This window comes from Corvus moneduloides, chromosome 2 (assembly GCF_009650955.1).
Source record: "Corvus moneduloides isolate bCorMon1 chromosome 2, bCorMon1.pri, whole genome shotgun sequence".
Classification (NCBI taxonomy): domain Eukaryota; kingdom Metazoa; phylum Chordata; class Aves; order Passeriformes; family Corvidae; genus Corvus; species Corvus moneduloides.
The window spans coordinates 30,707,582-30,727,691 of record NC_045477.1 but is presented as its reverse complement, the minus strand read 5'-3'; the positions used below and the strand labels follow the sequence as shown (position 1 = coordinate 30,727,691).

General features: G+C 39.7%; 1 protein-coding gene across 13 annotated transcripts in view; it reads right to left on the bottom strand.

Moving 5' to 3' along the window:
- Window positions 1-559: 559 nt before the first annotated feature.
- The window catches only part of RIMKLB (ribosomal modification protein rimK like family member B), a 51,265-nt gene continuing 31,714 nt past the window's right edge, over window positions 560-20,110 (bottom strand). For 4 of the 13 annotated variants that reach the window (XM_032098928.1, XM_032098925.1, XM_032098926.1 and 1 more), the window contains 4 exons: window positions 18,760-18,990; window positions 16,719-16,805; window positions 13,588-13,791; window positions 9,595-12,169 (listed from right to left, as the gene is read on the bottom strand). In XM_032098928.1, the coding sequence (XP_031954819.1) occupies window positions 11,706-12,169; window positions 13,588-13,791; window positions 16,719-16,805; window positions 18,760-18,990 (986 nt within the window). In that variant the 3' untranslated portion in view covers window positions 9,595-11,705. Of the gene's footprint in view, window positions 762-1,014; window positions 1,080-1,644; window positions 1,848-4,803; window positions 9,509-9,594; window positions 12,170-13,587; window positions 13,792-16,718; window positions 16,806-18,759; window positions 18,991-20,110 lie in introns of those variants that run through there. The other 9 variants (XR_004238154.1, XR_004238152.1, XR_004238151.1 and 6 more) reach the window with 9 other exon arrangements.

The following is a 20,110-nucleotide window of genomic DNA, read 5'->3' as shown; positions in this document are numbered from 1 at the left end:
CTTCACTAACAACAAACCAAGAGAGCCATGTGCAAGATCTATAACCTAGGTTTTAAAGACTAGCTCTCTTCAGAAAAAACAGACAGGAAGAATGCACATCCCCATGTCTGTAACAAGTCTTGCCACTGTGGCTTCAAAATCCAAAGGCACATTATCTCTGATAGGTCAACCAAGTTGCATCTCTTTCTCTAGCAGTCACCAAAGTGACTATGAAGTATAGCATGATCAGTATGGTGATTTCACTTTTAAAACTCAGGAGACTTGTATCGTCAGTGACTCAGATGAACTCATAACATGACTGATAAAACCAAAGGCCTGATGCTAAAGTTTACAAGGAATTTGGGAAGATTATTCATGTCAATATAAAGCATTTAGAACTCTTACGAATTAAATTCCTGGAGGGAAAAAACAGGTTAACAAAGTGAAAAATATCCAGCAGGTTTTACTCTTCTGGTTTAGCTGCAGCTTTGACACAAGATCAACAGGCTTCTGAAGTTCACCAGCCCCTCAAGAAAGGGGAGATGGTGCAAAAGGTACCAAAAAGAATCTCACACTCTCATGAATAACAATTCAACTCTTTTATTCAATTCTCCAAGTTAGTAGGACAGGGATCATGACTATTAAGGCCACGTGTGGACATCACTCCATTGCACATCATTGCTGATCCATCCTTTCTTCCCTTCATTGCGAAGGAGGCATTATCAAAACGCTAAGTGTTCCCATGAGAAGCAAGAGAAGACCTCCTGCTGCTGTAGAAAAACCTAAAGAAATAAACCATTGAAGAAGTTAGTCTTTGCTCTAAAACACGAACATCAGAAATGCAAGCAGGTATCATAAAAAAAGATCTCTGTATCCACCACCTATCTGGCTTCCTTGATAGCTGCATCACAGACACACCAAGGACTGAGCCATGAGTACCAAACTCCTCTTCTGACCTTGGAAAAGGCCTTTCCAGGTCAAGGAGTGAGATGCAGTGAAGGTTGTGTTCTAAAAATAAAATCTAATTCCTGTTACCTTTCCAGTGGATAGAGTCAATCTCTGCACCTGGTGATCCAGCATCTTTCACACGCATTAGATTCCTGTGGAAATATTTCATGTGGAGGAAAAATTGTGTAAAAGTTTAGCAAAGTCAAACTGCAGACTTTTCCTGCCTAGTTCTCCCACTGACAAAGCTTCAGTATTTGCCATCCAGTAAGACAAGCACTCCTAAATCACATTCCAACTGCACTACCCCTCCCATATAATGTTGTAAAGATGGGTGGGCAGGGTAACCATAACATTTGTGGTGTTTCTCTTGCCTTGTGTTTGTCAGATGCATGGGAAAATATATACACAAGCACACCAAGCTTCCCCCTAAAACTCACGAAATACAAGTTTCAGGCATAATGCACAATACCACTGAACAGAAAGAATCCAGAGAATAAAGACTACCAGGCAGTGCTTTGCACAGTAGCAGTGAGGAGGGAAAACTGCCCACACCCTCTTGGACAAACCACGCTTCTTATAAATGAAATATTTAGAGATATGAAATATATACAGTTGCACAGTCAGTGTGACATTCCCATTCTTCATCAAGGTACACTGAAACATTCATCTGGACTCCTGGCCTCCCACTACATTGGTATGACAGAACCGAAAGGATACCTGTGCATACAGCTACTGCTTAGTCTTCTTTCTCTGCTTCAGAGCACCTTCCTGTTCAGTCCATGTAACACCACGGACAGTTTTCACCTCTCCAGTTCCTCTCTCCCCAAAATGTAAGTATTTTATGACACAGATAAACTAAGCACCACAGAAGCTCAGCAGTGTCACTGCTTCCAGGAAATCTGCATAGAAGAAATGCATGACTGGCAAAAGAGGTAGCAACAACTGGGTTACTGGCTTATGTAAGATGGATCTTTCCACCCTCTCTATCAAGAAATGCTAATTTGAACAAGAGGGACTGTCCTGATAAATTCTAGAAATTAGCATGTATGCCTGGAAATTTACAAATATGATAAATTGTTTATTATTTAATTTTATATATTACAACAATGAATAAGATTCAGGTTGGACATGAGGAATTTCTTCACAGAAGGGTTGTCAAGCATTGGAACGGGCCACCCACAGAGGTGGTGGAGTCACCATCCCTGGAGATGTTTAAGGGAAGACTGGATGTGGCTCTCAGTGCCATGGTCTACCTGACAAGATGGTGTTCCTTCAAAGGTTGGGACCTGATGATCTCAGAGGTCTGTTCCAACCTAAATGATACTGATTCTGTCAAATTAGGTTTTTGCTGTTAGAACACTTCATTGAAAAAAAATTCCAATGGCCTCTAGTAAAACATTTCTTTTTCATTCCTGTATTAAAAACCTCAATTATATTGCAATTTGTCTAACACAAAAATGCTTTCTTAGCTATTGTACTTCCTACAGAAATGGATAACACAATGATACATTTAACTGCCCAAACACACTTCCCTCCTTCCAAATAAACAAAAAATATCTATTACCCTAAGACAGAATACTGTACATAGATGCATACAGCAACCTGCCTCCAAATAAAAAAGCAGACACACAGAAATTCACATAAATGTTTTATATGCCCTCCATGCACAGACTTGGCAGAGCTTAATACACTGACATATTACTATGCAGACTCTGTATATTCTAGTAACACTTGTACTGTTTCTAAAGGGAACAAAAGAGGGATGCAGAAATACCTTGAAAATGCCTTGCATGGGTGCAATGTGAATGTTAACTTTTTTATCAGCCTAATCCATCACCTACTATTCACTCAGCATGAGGAACCTGTCCATTCCCTCCTTTCATAAACACATCACCCCTTGCCTGCCCATGGAAGTCTATGACAAGAATCGAAAATAATCTGCCTTCTTCAAATCTCTACCACATCAAAGTTGCAGAAAACAGGATGCTTTGGTATGTCACATCTAAAAGAAAAAAAAACAAAACCAAAACTCTTTTGTACTGACAGCCACATGGAGAACCATGGAGGATCTGAAAGTGTTCTAAATGCCTTCTTGTCCGTAACAAAGAAAAATAAAATTCTTTCCTGACCAGTTGACTAAGTCACCTTGGTCTCTAGTTGTTAAAAAAAGCTCACATACATTTATATGCCTCTATCTCCTACCATGCTGAGAAGCAGCAGTTAGAGGTGTATTGGGGCAAACAAGCCCATGCTCAGGGCCAGAGGAACACTCTTCCTCCCAAATGTTACTGTCATGTAAACTCAGTGCAGTAACTCTTTTAATCCACATGACCACCCGTTCAAGTAGGCAGGTGCTACAGTTAGTGTATCAGTGGAACTTACAGGTCTCCTCCCCGAGATCCAGTTTGCAAAGGCATATATTATGTGCAGAAAGTCTGCTGAGATTCCTCCTTACAGCAACAGCTGGGAATGCTCAAGATCAGCAGAAGCTGTTTTCCTGTCTCATCTCTGTCTCTGATGACAGACTGACATAGGCTTCAGACTCCTTTGCCTCTACTATCAGAAATTATTTCTCTTCATTACATCTCCAGCCTGACTGGATTGAAAACCCTTTCTCTGTGAGCTTCATCTCACATACAGGTTTTGCTCATTATTATATTTAACAAGATTCTAACCAATTCTCCATCCAAAATATTTTCCACTTTGCACATGCAATCTCCTTTCAGTTTGTAAAAATTCAGTTCTGGGATTTCCAGCCTGTGGTCCACAGAATACTTTCAAAGGCTGTATGATAACTAAGAAGCTAATGAGAAAAGCACACCAGTTGTCCACAGGCCTAAGTGGTACCTGATGCGCACTGGAGACTATTTAGTTGCCTGGATATCAAAATTCAGATCCAGCTTAGTTCCTGTATGTAAGTGTTGTTCCTGATTTCAATTTGGAATTTATCAACTAATACCTAGCTGTAAATGAAGTAGAAACATTTGTGAAAATACAAAAGCTACCACTGTATTCTTCATATCGGTATATATTCTGACACAATTTCTTCTTCCCAATTCACTTGGACATGTTTCTCCCTATTTTCAGCTGATCCAGATTCAAACTTCTCCTATGTCAAACAGTTTGTCAGTGCTTCCATATCCTGCTGTTCTCTCCTCTTATTTTCTTTTCAGAAGGAGAAGTCATCCTACTAGAGAGTCAGCATTTTCATCTCTAGTAGAATTACTTAGAATGGAGGTTTTGTTACGGTGGAACATCCTGATGACATCTGCAAGAATAAGTATTTATGGTGTCTACATCTGTGGTCTCCAAAGGGGAGCCCACGTTCCCCAGGGAACATTGCAACACAATCCATAAGGCTGCAGGGTGAAAATGGTTTTTTCACTGTTAATAAATACAGTTAAGTAAGTGTTTCAAAAATAGTCTTCATTTCATCTTTTTCTGATCCTTTTTTAACTTCTTGAGTTTATGTAACTTTTACAATGTATGTAGTAATACACATATGTAACTTGTAAAAAATATTTATTGGGGTGTACGCTCAAAATGTTTTTTTCGGATAGGGATGTGCAATCAAAGAAGTTTTAGAGTCATTTGTCTAGAGAACTGAAGAGGTGGCTAAAACTACCAACTCTTAACCACTAAGTCAGAAACATATAATTTGTATTTCCCACTTCCAAATATTATTTTAACTGTGGTGATTTGCATGTTTTTTCCTACCTTGAGATTTAGGAAATCTCCATAAATAACACTGTTCTTTATCATCATGGCATTTCTAAGGCATATATATATATATGTTTCTCTTGAAGTAGAAAAAAAAGCAGTTGGGCTCTCAGCCTATAAGGCTGATCACTGGCTGACAGTAAGGATGCTTTTTACCTTCATAAAATAAAATTCCATAGGACTGCAGAATCTTCCTCATTTATTTCTTGGTTTTTAAGTTAGGTGACAATAAACATTTCACCAATGGCACAACTATGATCAGTCTTCCTGTGGAGCAGAGAATGATTGGGCTAGATAAATTCCTTTCAGCCTTATTTCCCAGTACTCTCAGTATGTGGCAATTTTGGTGAACTCTAATTTTTAAGATACGTACTGTGCCTTATAAAGGCAGAGGGGAAACTGGAATGTTGAATTAATGATAAGAATTAGGACATCAGGCAACCAAACACCAACTGAGATAGATCAATGTGCCTCTTGTATTAAAGGCTGTCTTTCGATGGTCAGAATTCTGTAAATCAGACTCACCATTCAAAGGGACAGTTCAGGGACTCTGCCTCTCTTCTCCGTTCCCCTTACTCCAGTTAGTATTTTGCAATCCATTTCTCCCCGTACTGGAGGTTTCTCAGGTCACAGTCATGAGTTTCTTCTGCTGCTGCTGCTGCTGCTGCCACCTACCAGTTTAATTACTCTGTTGCAGCAGAAGGGCATATAGAAGAAGTTCTTGTTCAGCATGCACATAATCATCATCCCTTGTCTAAGAAGTCATGGCCTATTCAAGTTCTACATTTCCCCATACACTAGGCAAAGCACTGGGCACAACCAAGATCAATACAAGGCTTTGAAAGCCATTCCATAAAGAGGAAAGACCATGATCTGTAAAACCACCTTTCAAGCAACACTAAATATTAAAACATCAACTACTGCAGAATGCAGTAAATTTTGGTCAACTCTCCCCACCAAAGATCAATTGCAGACTCTGCAAAGAACTAGTACTGTATTTCTTTCAAGAAAATCTTAATAGAATATGTATCTAAAATCAGGTTAGAAATGCAAAACTGTGATCCAACACAAATTAATTAATAAATCTGAGGAAAAGAAATTCTTATTTTTGGACATTATTACAAACCCCAAAGACACCCAACCACATGCCTGAAAGTGTAACACCCGTGTCCTATAGCAGCTGATGCACAAAAATATACACAAATAAAGGAATAGGCCTGCCCAATGCTGAGACGCAAGAAGTGGGTGTGTCTGAAAGGAAAAAGCATTGGAAACATAAGTATAACAGGTTTGTAAAATTACCTTGCAAGTAAAATTTAAGACACAAATTATACACTCAATTATACCAGTGAAATCGGATATCACTCCACTGACTTTCACAGAGTGATTCCAGGTTTATCTCAGTGTAATTGAGAGCAAAATTTGGCTCTATAATTATTCCCTCCCACCTTAATTTGAGCTGCAATTTATTATATTGCTGGTAATATCTGGTAATATAAACTGAGACTATGAAAATAGACTATTTTATGATGATATAGAGGAGTAATTCACGTACACAGAGAAATAATCTGAAACAAGTGCTAATTCTTTACAGATGTCATGGGAAATATAATACTGCATCAGGAAACTTGGAAGCCTGTTTGCAGGCTCACATTCTTCAACTTGGAATGGTATTCCAATTGTCTGATATTTTACCTCTGAGTAAAATACAAGATTCTCCCCCTTAAATTAAGTAAAAAAATATTAAGTACCCAGTACTTTCACATTGTTTGAGATTAAGGGAGAGAGTTACCAGAGAAGGATAAAATGTACAAGTGCTTTGATATAGTAGTAAGGGCAAGATAAAATGTGTCACCCCATCCTCCGCCAACAGAAATAATCAGCCCAACAGTCTTTTTCTTCAGCACACTTATTCGTCCATCTGTCCTCTTTACAAGATCCTGCTCTATTGAATTTTAATAGATTTAACATTCTTAGTACTAGTTTTTCACTCCTATCAACTACTTGCTTCTGCAGTTATATTTTATGTTCACTTAGCAAATGGAAAGCAACATATCTTTCAAAAATCTAAGCTAAAATAGTACACTTGAAGACAAACTATCTAGAATTGATAGAGGAAGTGGAATTAATGTATTACAAATCTATCCCTCATACAGTTGCACGGGGGACTCACTCACTTTTCTCTCACCTGAGTAAAGCAAAGCACAATGACAGTTTTCTTAAAGTCAACAAGTATAAAGAAGGGAAATAAGGAAGTAAAGCAGGATTTTCTCTAAATCCGGTTAAAGAAATCATTCAACAAGTATCACCAAAATGAACTGATGGGAAGAAAGGAAGGCAGACAAGTTAGCAAACTTACAAAGGTTAGAGTAAGAGCAGAAAAGTGTCAATTTACCTGACAACAGGTCGGGTTTGGATGTCACCAAACTGCTGCGTTTACCATTTTACCCGCTTGCATTACTGGGGGGAAAAGTTTAGGAAGGAACATTCGCAAGGATTTTTCATAAGCTCTCACTCGTGCCATCGGAAAGGGGAGAAGGGGTTTTCTCTGCATTGTTTGACTTTTTTGGCTCCTGAAAAGTTTTGCAAAGAACAGTAACAAAGTGTGAACTGTTAGAACACATTTCTGTAAAAAAAGGGAGAATAAGTCACCCAAAATAGCGCAACAACAAATCCCACCCGAAATCCGCGCATCTAATTTGTGTCATTGTTTTAAACAAATAAACAAAACAAAAGCTTTTCAACTCAAATTAGAAACATGAAAGGCTTGGAGACTTCCAACAGCAGGCCAAGATCCACCATCAGAATGCTCCAAAAGTCACCCTCAAAGGTTAAGAAAGATTTAAAGAAATAAAACAAAGGAAAAGGCAGCAAACACCTGGTTATAAATCCTGCAGTGTTCAGTTTAAAACAATTCCTAGAACAGTGAAAAACTTAAAAATTAAAAAAGACAGTAGCAACAGAAGTTACCTGTCCGAGCACCTACTATTCCATAGAGAGAACAGGAGTGGGTCGTGTGTCTCACACCAGCCATAAAGCCCATAAACCTTCTCAAAAAGAGTGAGCCATGAGAAAGATACTGTACATGCGATCTGTTTTCAAAGTCTCTCTAAGCCCTTACGGTCCCTTATGTATTTAACTGACAGATTTTTGCAATGAGGGAATTTAGCAAGCGTCACTGGTTTCATTTGTTGGATTCTGTAGGCCGGTATAACATCTGAAGAAGTATCTCCTTTGCGTCTGACATACCCAGATGTTCCAGAGGTTATTTCCTGAGTAAATATCACATGGCAAAGATAGCACACAATGTGGGAGAAAATACTTCAAGAGTGACCGTCAGCTCAGAACAAAAAACATAACAGTCAATGTAAGCATCAAGCATTGACACTGTTTTACAGATGAGGTGTTGTAACATTAAAAGAAAAGATTTTATAAAACACATTAAAGCATTAAATACAAGGATTAAGATACAATCCATACATTGACAGCAAGACATCAATTACAAACACAGTAAGTTGAACAGAAGAAAATCTCCAGTGTTACAAAGAACAAAATTTCATCAGGTGTAGCTTAAGAAACTTATTCTTGCAAACAAGAGTTTCTAACTGGCTCTTTCAAACTTTAAAATACACAAAAATAGTTGTATCACCATCAGCTGTACTGGCACTACTGTAATCCACCACTATGTTGACCATTTTTCCAGCACATGCTTCCAAACCCACATATGGAGGTAGTGTTAGTGAAACTGTATGGAAGTTTAGCATGTGATTTTCAGCAGAAGGAACTGAAGAAAATAAAGTGTATACAGCTGACATCTGCGGAGTTCACCTTCAATGGGAAACACTACCATGGGCTAGCTTTGTTGGTGTTTTTCCCTTTAAGTAAAAACAAGACACCTCCTTTGCATCCCCAGGCCATTCTTTGCATTTCACTCTTCCAGGAGCAATGGGTAAGTAGGGAGTAAATAAAATGAGACAAGTGTGCCCGTTTGTACAAATGAACCCTCAAGCAAGGTTTTCATGCAGCATCAGTACCCAATGTCCAAACAAACGTACATGATGTTTCAAATCCTATCTCCCTCTGTCACCACTATGCATAGACTTATCTCCAAACTAGTAATGGAAGCACCAAGCAGAGGAGCAACTTATCAGAAGGGAGTCAAACTGCAAATCTCTCAATCCACTTCATCTTTTAAAAAAATCTTATGTTTACTTCACAAATTTTTCAACTGTGAGGTGTTACCTAGACATTCTCAAAGGGTGCTAGAAATGTAAGATTCCTGTGAGCTACAAGATACTATGGGGACTCAAAAAACAATCCAGAACATTCAGTTAACAACTCTTTCCTCTAAAAGATGTTTCCTGTGATAGAAACGCAAAGGTCCCAGTACGCCAACCAGCACATGTTTACTCCCTGCTGTTATTCCACATGTGCTCAATGTATGTCACAGCTAAAAAGGGAAGGATTGATCCTATCAGCCTCTCAAGGAGTGCAGGCACCTACCAGTAAACAGGAAGAGACAAAAAAAGAATAAACAAAAAAAAAAAAAAAAGAGCCACCCTCCACCCCAAATTCCCCTTGGATAAACAAGCAAGGGAATTAGAGCTCTTAGAAGATACAGTTTACTGCTCAGTGACTAGAGAATTAGGTTACTTTCATGTTCTGTTGTTCTGTAACTCTTCATGGAAGTTGAAGACCTTTATATTCTTCAGGTATAACCTGTGCGCTTGAAGGCTCAGTAAGAAGGATTTGAAAATACCTTTACTGCTGAAGATCCTTTTTTTGCTGGACCAGCTGGTCCACTCTCCTGCTTAACACCAACAGTCAACCTTTCACTTGATTTTAATAATAATATTTAATTCTACAAAAAAAAAAAAAAGCCATTTTATTACATTCCTTTTAAAATAAAAAAACCAAACTGTACAAAGAAGCATGATCAAACCTCCATAAAGCAGGTTAATACTGTTCTGTTTATTGCCTCTTGAAGACTCTCTGCATAGTGTCCGTGAGTTGTGTTTAAGGTCCAAGTGAAGGTAAAACAGCAGAGCAGCAGAGAGGTGAGGAAGGGCCACAGAGGTGGGCAGTGCAGAACCTCAGAGGGTACATGGGACATGCTCCATTAAAGTATCCAGAAAACAGCAGCATTGCACACACACAACCCCCCTCCAAACAAACCTATTTTCACAAGATGATTTTTCAGTTGTAAACGTTTTACTTTTTGTTTTTAAAAAAGAGGCTTATCTTTATATATATATTTATATATATATATAGTTCCAGGGCTTTATGAACCCCGAGAATAAGAGGGGAATGAAAAGGGAGAAGGAGGAGGAAAAGGAGGAGGAAGACAGGAACTGAAAAATGGACTCAGTATCTGTTTTGGTTATCTGTTTTCCAAACCAGCTCAAGTCTAATGAGAAAATGCACAGCCAGAAGGATTAAGGAAAATGAGGAAGTCTGGAAAAAAATTAGGAGCTAAACAGCCAACACCCTCAAAAAAATAAAGCAAAATAATTGCGCACACACAAACACACACGAGTGTGTGCACTCACACCAAAAACATGTAAGGGTCCAGGATCAATCCCTTAATTGTTTGTGGAGCTAGGTTATTTTTTTTTCTTCTTCTTTTTTTTTGACTCTGGCTGAGCTTTTTTTTTTTTTCCTTCTTTTTTTCTTTTTTTTTGTCTTTTTTAAATCTGCCACATGTTTCCCAAAGCTAAGAACCGAGTATTTCTCCCCAGTTGTACTCTTTGGATTTATGCCAACATCGGTTTTTATGTTCAGTGGGGAAAAAGTAAGCCTGGTAAGTATTGTATGAACTGCAGCTTTATTCTAAAGTTCCTCTGGATGACTAATCACTTTTAACCAGCTCTTCCCTCCTCCACACCTTACCACATTCCTCCCTCCAAAAAAGGCAAAAAATAAAAACAAACAAACAACCCCCCCACCAATGTACAGGCTATAACTCAGTGTTTTCTTAACAAACAGTCTGCAGTGTTTTCACTTTGGCCACTGTTAAAGATGCAGGCATAGAGAAGGGAGTGTTGGACTAGCATGTATTAAAGAAAAAGGAACATTAACATTGCAGATCTCTCTCAGAAAGACTAAAACACTAACAAATACAAGTCGATGCACGTTTGCTTTAAACTAGTGTAATTCTTTTTCACATTAGATTAAACATCATTTTGTATACCAAACATTACAGTGCTGTTTATCTCCTCCAACCATGCAAAAAATAGTTAAAAACGTGCCACTTCTGCCCACAAATAGAGTATGACCAATTCCCCTACATACCCTCCAAAAGCAGGATTTGAAATGAGAACAACAGAAGTACTAATATCCTCCTTTAAAAGCTTGATAAAGAAATTTAGACAAAGCTGCCACTTAATACAAAGGTGGTACAATTTACAGATTTTTACAGAAAGTCCACATTAAGTCAACTGACAGTTCTCTCAGCCTCATCATTTGAAAGGCCGTATCCTGCAAGGTCAGAAAGTGATGACTTTAAAAGGATCCTGAACTTACAGCTCCCATCTACAAGAGCAGGAACAGTAGGTGTCCAGGAATTTTGAAATACTTGGTATTTAACACCTTCAACTCACATAAAGAATTTGAGGCACTCAGCAATTTACAGGATCAAGCCTTACAGAGGTAGAAGAGACTTAACTGGTGCAGTAATTCACAGAAGTTTCTAGAGAGCTGCCAGACAACTTTCTGAAAATCTTCAAGTGTGAATCACGTTTCAATGCTTGCCTGTGAAGACACATGAACTGCAGTATATCTGGGGACCAAAGCAGCATCCAAATAAAATTGCCGCTTGGTTGTGAACTTGTGAGCATCTCCACTGTAAAACTGATGAAGAATGAAGACAATTTAACATTCCGCAAAAGATTAGGGACAGCAATCACAGCAGGTGTGCCTTTTACTTTTGCTCTCTTGACTGACACACTCACCCCCCTTTCCTCATTCCTCTGAGCGTCTCTGATAAACAGCATTGCAAGTTGGTTTAAAAAAAAAATTTACAAGAGAGAGTTCTGTTGGTCACCTATTTACACGTGGCATCACTCCACAAGGAGCTTGATCTCATTGGCTAATAGCTGGTTCATGTTGAAGAGAGCCCCCGGGAGCTTGGTGAGCAACTCTCTCTCCGTGGTCTCAGGGTCGCTGTCGACAGAGCTGGAGCTAGCACTCATGTTGTCGACAGCGGCCCCAGCTGGAGGGCCCAGCTCTGGCTCACTAGTCTCGCTGGCCGTGGACACCACGGAGAGCAAGGACATGCGCCGCGTCAAGCGGCCGGGGGCCAGCAGGGAAGCGGCATAGTCCGCTATGATACCAGCTACGTCTAAATTACAAGCCTTGTCAAAGGCAATGAAACCTACATTTGCATTGGCCTCGCAGACGTAGAATGAACCGTCGTCCTTCATCAGCAGGTCAATGCCGCACACGTCCATCCCCAGGATGTTTGACACTTGGACTGCCAACTGCTTGCCTTGTTCGCTCAGCGAGCACATCATTCCTACACCACCTGGAAAAAGTGAAAACAACTTGCTGTCTGCACTCAGGTCACAGGTGACTGACATCCTTCTCCATTGGTCAGTGCTTTTCAGTTAGGAAGCTTCAAAGTCAGCCTGCGAGCACACTGCTGATGACTTAGACAGCAGCCTCCTTTCCACAGTGACTACTAATGAACTCGATGCCACACCAGGATTTCAAAAGATTCTGACCTGCTTTTGGCAGGTCAAGATTATGACTTGTTTAAAAACAGTTAAGCAATGACTTTTTAGTCAAGAAAAAATACACATTTTTATGATCCCAGGATATTAAAAAAATAAACTAACAAACCACCCTTGCTCCTTCTCAGGTAGAGGCTTTCCTTACATGCTTGTAGGTGATCACAAGAAATATTTCAGCAAAACTAAACCTAGAGCTCTTGATAAGATTACAGCTCTAACTGTAGATATAATTGAGGGGGATGGGGATTAAGACATCATCTGCTCACATCCCTCTCAACTTGCTATCACAGGTTACTGTCTCTAAAGCAAGAATTAGGGAACACTTGTGTCTGAACCTCATCAGGTCAGGTTCACAGTTCATCATCTAGGTATTAACAGGCTCACACTTCATCTATCACAATACTTAAGTTTAAAAATAACCCATGCAATAACAAACAAAAAAAAAACCATTTAGCAGAAAAATCTTTCAGGCTGTATTTCCTCTGCATCAAGTAGTAACTAAAACCTCTTAGGCATTTTGACTAACCAAAACTGCATTACACATGAACACTTTTATCCCATCCCTGCTCAGGTTCAGTGTAGTTTCAGCCAGGCACCCTCAAGCGTCCTTCCTCCTTTTACCCTCAGAAACCCTCATGTCCAACACCCAAAGCTACGCAGGATCTCAGTTCTCAGTAACCTCCTCTTTCTCCCAGATATGGGCTTTGGGGGAAGAGGTAGCAGGGAGGAACCTGACACACTTAAGGCAGCACAGAAGATGCACAGTGCAATGCAACCATTTACTGCCTTCAACAGTTTCCTCTCTTAACATTTTTTCTACCCTCTTGCCAACTGACTGCCTCCTCCACCTCCCGTAAGTCTTGCTTTCTGTCTTCCTTCATTTTCTGTTCCTCTTAACAGGATGAAACAAACGATAACATGGCATTAGCATCAAACTGCCATTACCACATCAGATGCTCCATTTGTGTTCTAGAACTTTCCCCTGCTTGTCATCCATCCTATCCACCTAACACTGTGAACAGAGATTGCCTCTCCTGTGTTTGCTCAACATGCTTCTTACTTAATCCTTATTCTCGTGTTTCCCCTTTAAACCCCTAGCAGTAAGCACAACTAACACAAAGTAACACCTGCAGCTTATTTCATTTGGCTTTGTGATTTTTCAACTGGATTGAAAAATTCTGGTCAGAACTATGAGCAATGCTTTTCCTACCAAGTGAGCAGTTACTCTGCATCCTCCCATCTGTCGAGCAGCGGAGCATGGTGCCCACCACACGGCCTCCCACTACGATGACGCGCACATCCTTGCCATGGGACTCCTTAACGTATTTTTGAAATAAGTAAGGGGCATCATGACGGATCAAATGGCTTAGGTCTGCCAAATGGTGTTTGTCTCGTGCCAGGAACACAGCTTTACCTGTATGGAGGAAAGAACATCGGCATATTGAAAGCAGCAACCCATCTGAGCTGCATCAATGATTCAGCACATGAAAGTAAAACCTCTGACCAGCACGCTGCCCATTCTCACAGGCCCCATCTGCAGTTTATACCCATTTACAAATTCTTCCATGGACAACAGTGTTCCACTGATTCAGTGCTTTTAAGTGTTCAAGTACTGACAGAGCTGAGGAGATGTGAGTTGAAAAAAAAAAGAAAAAGAAAGAAGCAAGGAGAAAGAGAAAATCTTTAGATAAAGGAGGTGGTCTTGCAGTTTCAACTTCTTTTGGTACAAGCCCTTAGTGAGAGAAAAAAAGGAAGAAATACTTAAAGAGCAGCAGACATTTAATTAAAAGCAATTTTGTTCATTCAAGAGGACAGGACCCACAGCCTACAGCTTTGACACACAGGAACAAACAACATGAAACTGTTAAACACTGGGCAACTAAGAACTCTGAAGTCTCTCGTGTGTCACTGCAGAAGCACCCACTTCTCCGTTAGGAAGTTCCTGAGAGCTGCTCTTCCCAATACTTAAAAGGACTCACAATTCAAGAATGAGGCTTGCAGTGGAACAACTACACTCAGAGGAAAACGTTCCACTCCACAGTATCCAAGACAATTTAGCAGAAGATTCCACAAGACATTAAATGAATGGAATATCCTACAACTGAAAAAAAACTTCTTTATAAATCACTAGCTTTTCTGCAAGCAAACATCTCTAGGACTTGGATTTTTTAACCTAAAGTAAGTCATTTTATTCCACTTCATTTCTAGACCACACCAAAGACTTCTTTGTTCTTTTCCAATTGTATTAATACTGGTTAAAGTCATTCCTGAAACAGACTCTACCACTTTCTATCTAATTTTTAGTCTCACAAGACTGCATCCCTTTCCGTCTTGATGTATCTACATTTCCCAACTCTTTTTCCCCTTTCTTAAGGGCTCTATGTCATATTAGATTTATGTTTTGCAATAAAGCTGCACACTTTCTCTTGGGGCAGAACTGTCATTCAATTATGTTATGATGTTAACAGAGTACAAAAATAAATTGATAAACTGCCCTCCTTAAGTAAGGGAACAGAAATGCAGCAGAAGCAGAACTAGGATAAATAATGTGTAAAAAATTTCAACAACTGCTCCTAAGCCCAACTACAGCAGCATCTGCTTAGAGAGGATTTAAGGTCTCCACAACACAACACACTGCTTGAGGAACATGGAATTTCTCATTACAGAGAAATGAGAATGTAAGCTTAAAATTCATGACAAGAAAAAAAACTCCATGTCCTTTCTCCCACTCCAAACTTCATCTCTCCTACAGGCAATTAATCCTACTGTATTCCTGAAATGGAATAGGAAGAATGATGCCTTGGAGGGGAACTACTTAGTTCTTGGGAATTATGCAACATCATGACATCTTGGCAAAACCAGGATTGGCCCATTTGCTGCAGCAGCAAACTGCGCAGAAAATGGGCCTAGAAAAGTATGACTTTTATTCATCAGCTAGTACCTATGACCATGTTTGCAAATTTATTTTAAATATAATCTTCCAATGGCTGCTCTTCAATTAATTTGAAAAAGTTTCCCCAACTCTCTTGATGCAAAAAGATATGTACTTTGCATAAATGTGCATTAAAATGCCTGGAATTTAAAGTGCTCTAAAGCAAACCTTGTACACAGATTTACAGGAATCCTGGCTAAAAAAGGGAGAAGGAAGCCAATAGCTGTAACTCTAAAATTATTCAGTAGATCTTCACAAGAGGCAGTGTCAAGTCAAATCTACTGTCTCAAATATTCCACAGCTGTCACATTCATCTTGCTGCAACATCAAACTCCACCTTGGCTTTAGAGCTCCACCCACACTTTAAAACCACACTAACAGGTATTGCCGCCAACAGAAGCAGGTCTGATCTTCCTTAGCCCCAGCATTTTGCTCTCTTCCATTATATCACCACAAGCACTTGTGCAAGTAAGTGCTGAGTCATGTCAGGAATTAATCTGAGTAAAAATAATTTATCTCGATCCACTCAACATCAGTTCCTGAATCCATTTACTGCATGGGTACAGAAGTACTCATGCCAGCAGAACAGAAGCACCAGAGCAGTACAGAATGGGAGCAAACCAATGGACAGAAAGAAGGAAGAAGTGGTGTCTTTTAGCTATGATTTTGTTTAAAGTAACTCCTGGTTTTGTACTTTAACTTCATTTTTAGTCTCTGTATTTCTAGTATTTATTGAATCAGTTTTAAAGCAGATTAAAACCAGAGCAACTTCCTCTGCAAATAACCTCTGAAATTGATTTAAACCTGGTTTCCTTTAGTAACCACTATCTAACAATAAATGAAGTTGATGTTTGTTTCATATTCAACACCTAAAACAAAAGACTAATAACAGAACAATTTAATGTGTAGCTGTGGTAATACCACTGACACTGTCAGAGGTATTTTTCTGAAAAACAGAGACCCAGTTTGACAAACAATACATAAAATTTTATTTAAATCAGAATCCTAATTATAGACAAAGTAGAGTAGGAAAAAGGTCACTGAATGAACTGAGATTTCATTTCTTACGCCTATTTAGAAACATCCCTAAAATCCATGTAGGCTTCTTTCAACTTCACGAAGGCCAGCCCATTATTCCAGTTCAAAGCTTTCCTCATATAAGTCACCAAAGCACCATAATTTTGAACTCTTTCCCCCCTACCTTTGCAAGACTGGGCTCTATTAAAACTGTTTCCCAGTGCTGCAGTCTATTCAACGTTCAGAATTCAAAGGGTGGCAGAATTTAGATGTATTGGAAAGAAGTCCAACACCCAACAGAAGACCTTCTTAACTATCAGTCCTTGGTGAGACAAAATCTTGGGAGTGCTGCTCAGAATACTCCTTGCCCTTGCCCCTGACCTCACACCCACCTCGATGACCCCGCGTGTTCTTCACCACCATAGGGAACTCCAGCACTTCCGCCTCATCAATCATTTTGGAAAAATTCTCATGACCACCTGGCAAAAAGAAAACCAACAACATTATGTGCCACCAGTCTGGTGTGGCCAAATTGGGGATGTAATTGCCATACATTCCTCCCACCCTTAGAGCTTAGATAATGCAGAAAAAACTATCAGTTAAGAGGACCTTGGTCATGGAGCATGATCAGACTTTGAAGGTGTTTGTGATGTATGGGATACTAACTCCTACTTCCTTTGGAATTGAAGACACAAGTTGACAAAGGCCTCTTGATCACAACCCGAGAAGGCTCAGTCTAATCTTCCAAATCCAAATGCCCCAATTCTACCATCTTGTTCCAGTTTATCCGTTTTACTTTATCAACTCCCATCTTTTCAAATGCCCAACAGGAAAATAGCAGACACGTAACACTAGTAACAGCTCCATCCAAACTACTAACCAGGAAAGCAACATAGAATACAATTACAAGGCATAATCCAGAGAGCAGCAACAGACCTTGTCAGTCCACCTCCCCCCTTTTGAAGGCTTAAGTCTCCTGTATCTCATTCTCCCTATACCCTGAAGTAGTACTTCAACCTTTTAATCTCATTGCATCTGTAAGGACCTTAGAGAGTAGCTTTTAATGGCCATTCACACAATTATGGTTGATACTTCAAGGTTACTTGAGTTCAATTCAAAGAAGGCTGACCACAGCACAAGAAATACAGAAGAGAAAAGTCAGCAGACAAAGGAACGAGCCCCCTCTAACACATCGTGCAGTAAAGTGCAGAAGTCAAGCCAGAACTCTGGTCACAAAGCCAGCAGCAGCCATCACGACCCTGCCATGGAGTTTAATGCATGTCATGGAGTAACATGTCATTCAGCACATCCGGCTTTACTTGGCAAAGTCAGCTCTCACCGACAACTTGATACTAGTGGTTTAAAATAAACAAAAAGAAAAAAGAAAAAAAGAAAAGAAACTCATGTTTCTGTCAAATTCCAAAGGCAGGCACTAACAGAAGTGGGAGGGAGTTATAATCAAACAGGTATGTTCTGCAATTATTCAGCATCATTCATGGTCTCCCCTTCCCCCAAAAAATTAAAAACTCATTCCTTACCCAACGAGTTAGAGCAACCACATGTATAAAGAAAGGGTATGTTTCTTCTCAAATGCGTTTTCACGGTAACTGATAGTAATAGTAATTCATAGTAATTGATAGAAAGCCATGTTTTTGTTTTTGTCTATTTTTTTCTCATTTTGTCAAGTTCCCATTACGAAAGCCTATTGATGCAATCACACGAAGGGGAGAAAAGCACTGGTATTTTCCCAGAAGGAAAGGAAGGTTGAGAGGTATCTTCAGTTCTTTAATAGATTGTAATTAAAAGCAGAAATAGCATCAGGTTAGAAATACCATCAGACAAATGGTTCCTCTAATCTAGCACTCTGTCAGGAACCAGTGATACCAGAGATTCCAGAGGCAAGCACAATAAGCAATAATTAACTGTTTTGGTGGGAAACAAAGCCCAAACTATTGTCAAAAGGTGAACACAAGGGCTTGTACTCTTTGCTACTCTTGTCTTTTCACAGAAACTAATGTATTTGTAGACCCTTTTATTCATATAAGAGTTTAATCTACTTTCAGGTTGTACCAAAGTCTAGTTCTCTGTAATACCCACAACATTTAGTACCCCAAGCTCTTGTCTGTTGATTTGGGCAATTGGAAAAGAACAGAAAGTATTATAGCACTAATTGCCAAAGTCAGTTGCTTGGAAGGCTGGGGTACAGTTCAAGTACTCTTTTCAAAGCATCACAAGCTGATCGACAAAGACAAAACCAGAATCTGGGTGTCACAACTTTAACTTCCTTTTCTGGTTACCCAACACTTAGCTGTGGAACTGGCCTCATGCTACTTAAATTTCTATGGATTTCCAAAACTTGACTCATATCTTTCGCACTGCAAAAGCATAAGCTGTCTAGGCAGCTATGCTATCCTTTTGATCCAACAGCCTTACCATATGAAAAAGTGTCTGGAAGAGGCACACCATGGCCAGCAAGTTCTTGAAACGTCCAGAACTTGTTGACACAGTTGAGGATGGCTTGAGGACGATTCATCAATCGACAGCCCATCTTCTCTAGGTGGCGAAGGACTGTGATGTCGCTGTCACTCTGGACCCAAGGTGTTGGGACACGCACAACCACCACTTGTGGGTAAGCAGTAATGAGCTCCCCTTTCACCCGGAGACCTAAAGAAGGAAGAGAAAAACATCCCAGTCTTAAGTCATAAGGTCTCCAGGAGAAGGTAAACAGGCAAAGAAATACTGCACTATCTGTGATCACAGAGATACCAGACTTCAACAGTGAGTGTTAAAGCAGCACAACTCTCCCTAGCATGCATCTTGTCAGCTGTAATGTTTCATACATGTCACTCTTAACTCACCTAAAGGACTAAGGAAAAACCAGACTTAATCAGGGCACATCAGTCTTGGGCTCCTTCCCAGGGTGAAGGACATTTTTTTATAGATTGACACACCTTCCTTTCTACGGGTGTAAGATGCACACTACACTCACATCAGCTGTATCAATAGCTCAGGAGGTTCCTGCCTCCCACCGCTGGTTCTTGCCTACAGGATGCAGTTCATACCTTTCCCAGTCCCAGCGGTATTGATCCCTCTGTTTGTGGTATCACGTTACACAACATATTGCCAAAGTAACAGAGACTAGATACGATCCTTAAAAAAACACAAAAAACCAGCAGTATTTTTAACAGGTAATTTCAACAATCTGATTTATATTAAATAACTACTCAGAAATAACTTTATCAGCTAACAGGGAAGCACCCTGTGACAAAGGCAGGAACTAGAAGAAAGCCAGCTTTGTCACCAAGATCAATATATTACTTAATCATGACCTATAGTTTTACAGGCTAATTCTCTGAAAAAGAAACACTGAAAGACAAGCTGCAGGAATAGGAATATGACAGGATTGGACGGGAAGGCATCAAGCTCAATGGAGACAGTCTGGCATCTGAGGATGGGAAAAGACAAACAAGATTTGATATTCACTTTATTTGCCTTATGTTCAAAGCAAAACTTTATGACTTCAGCATAAAATTCTCAGCTCACACTGCTGTCAGCACCTTAAGGGTTACAAAACAAAAGGTGAGCTGAGAAATCACAGTGCATCTGCATTTTGTGCCTACCAAAGGCCAGTTGTAACTATTGAGATCTATCCAAATTTTATTACCTGATAACTCTATTTCAAAGACGTTACTTTACAAATACAGACTTGTATCTACTCTACCTAGAGGCACAGACTGCCAGGCAATATATGTCATTTCAAGGTGCATTAGAATTAATTGGGGGG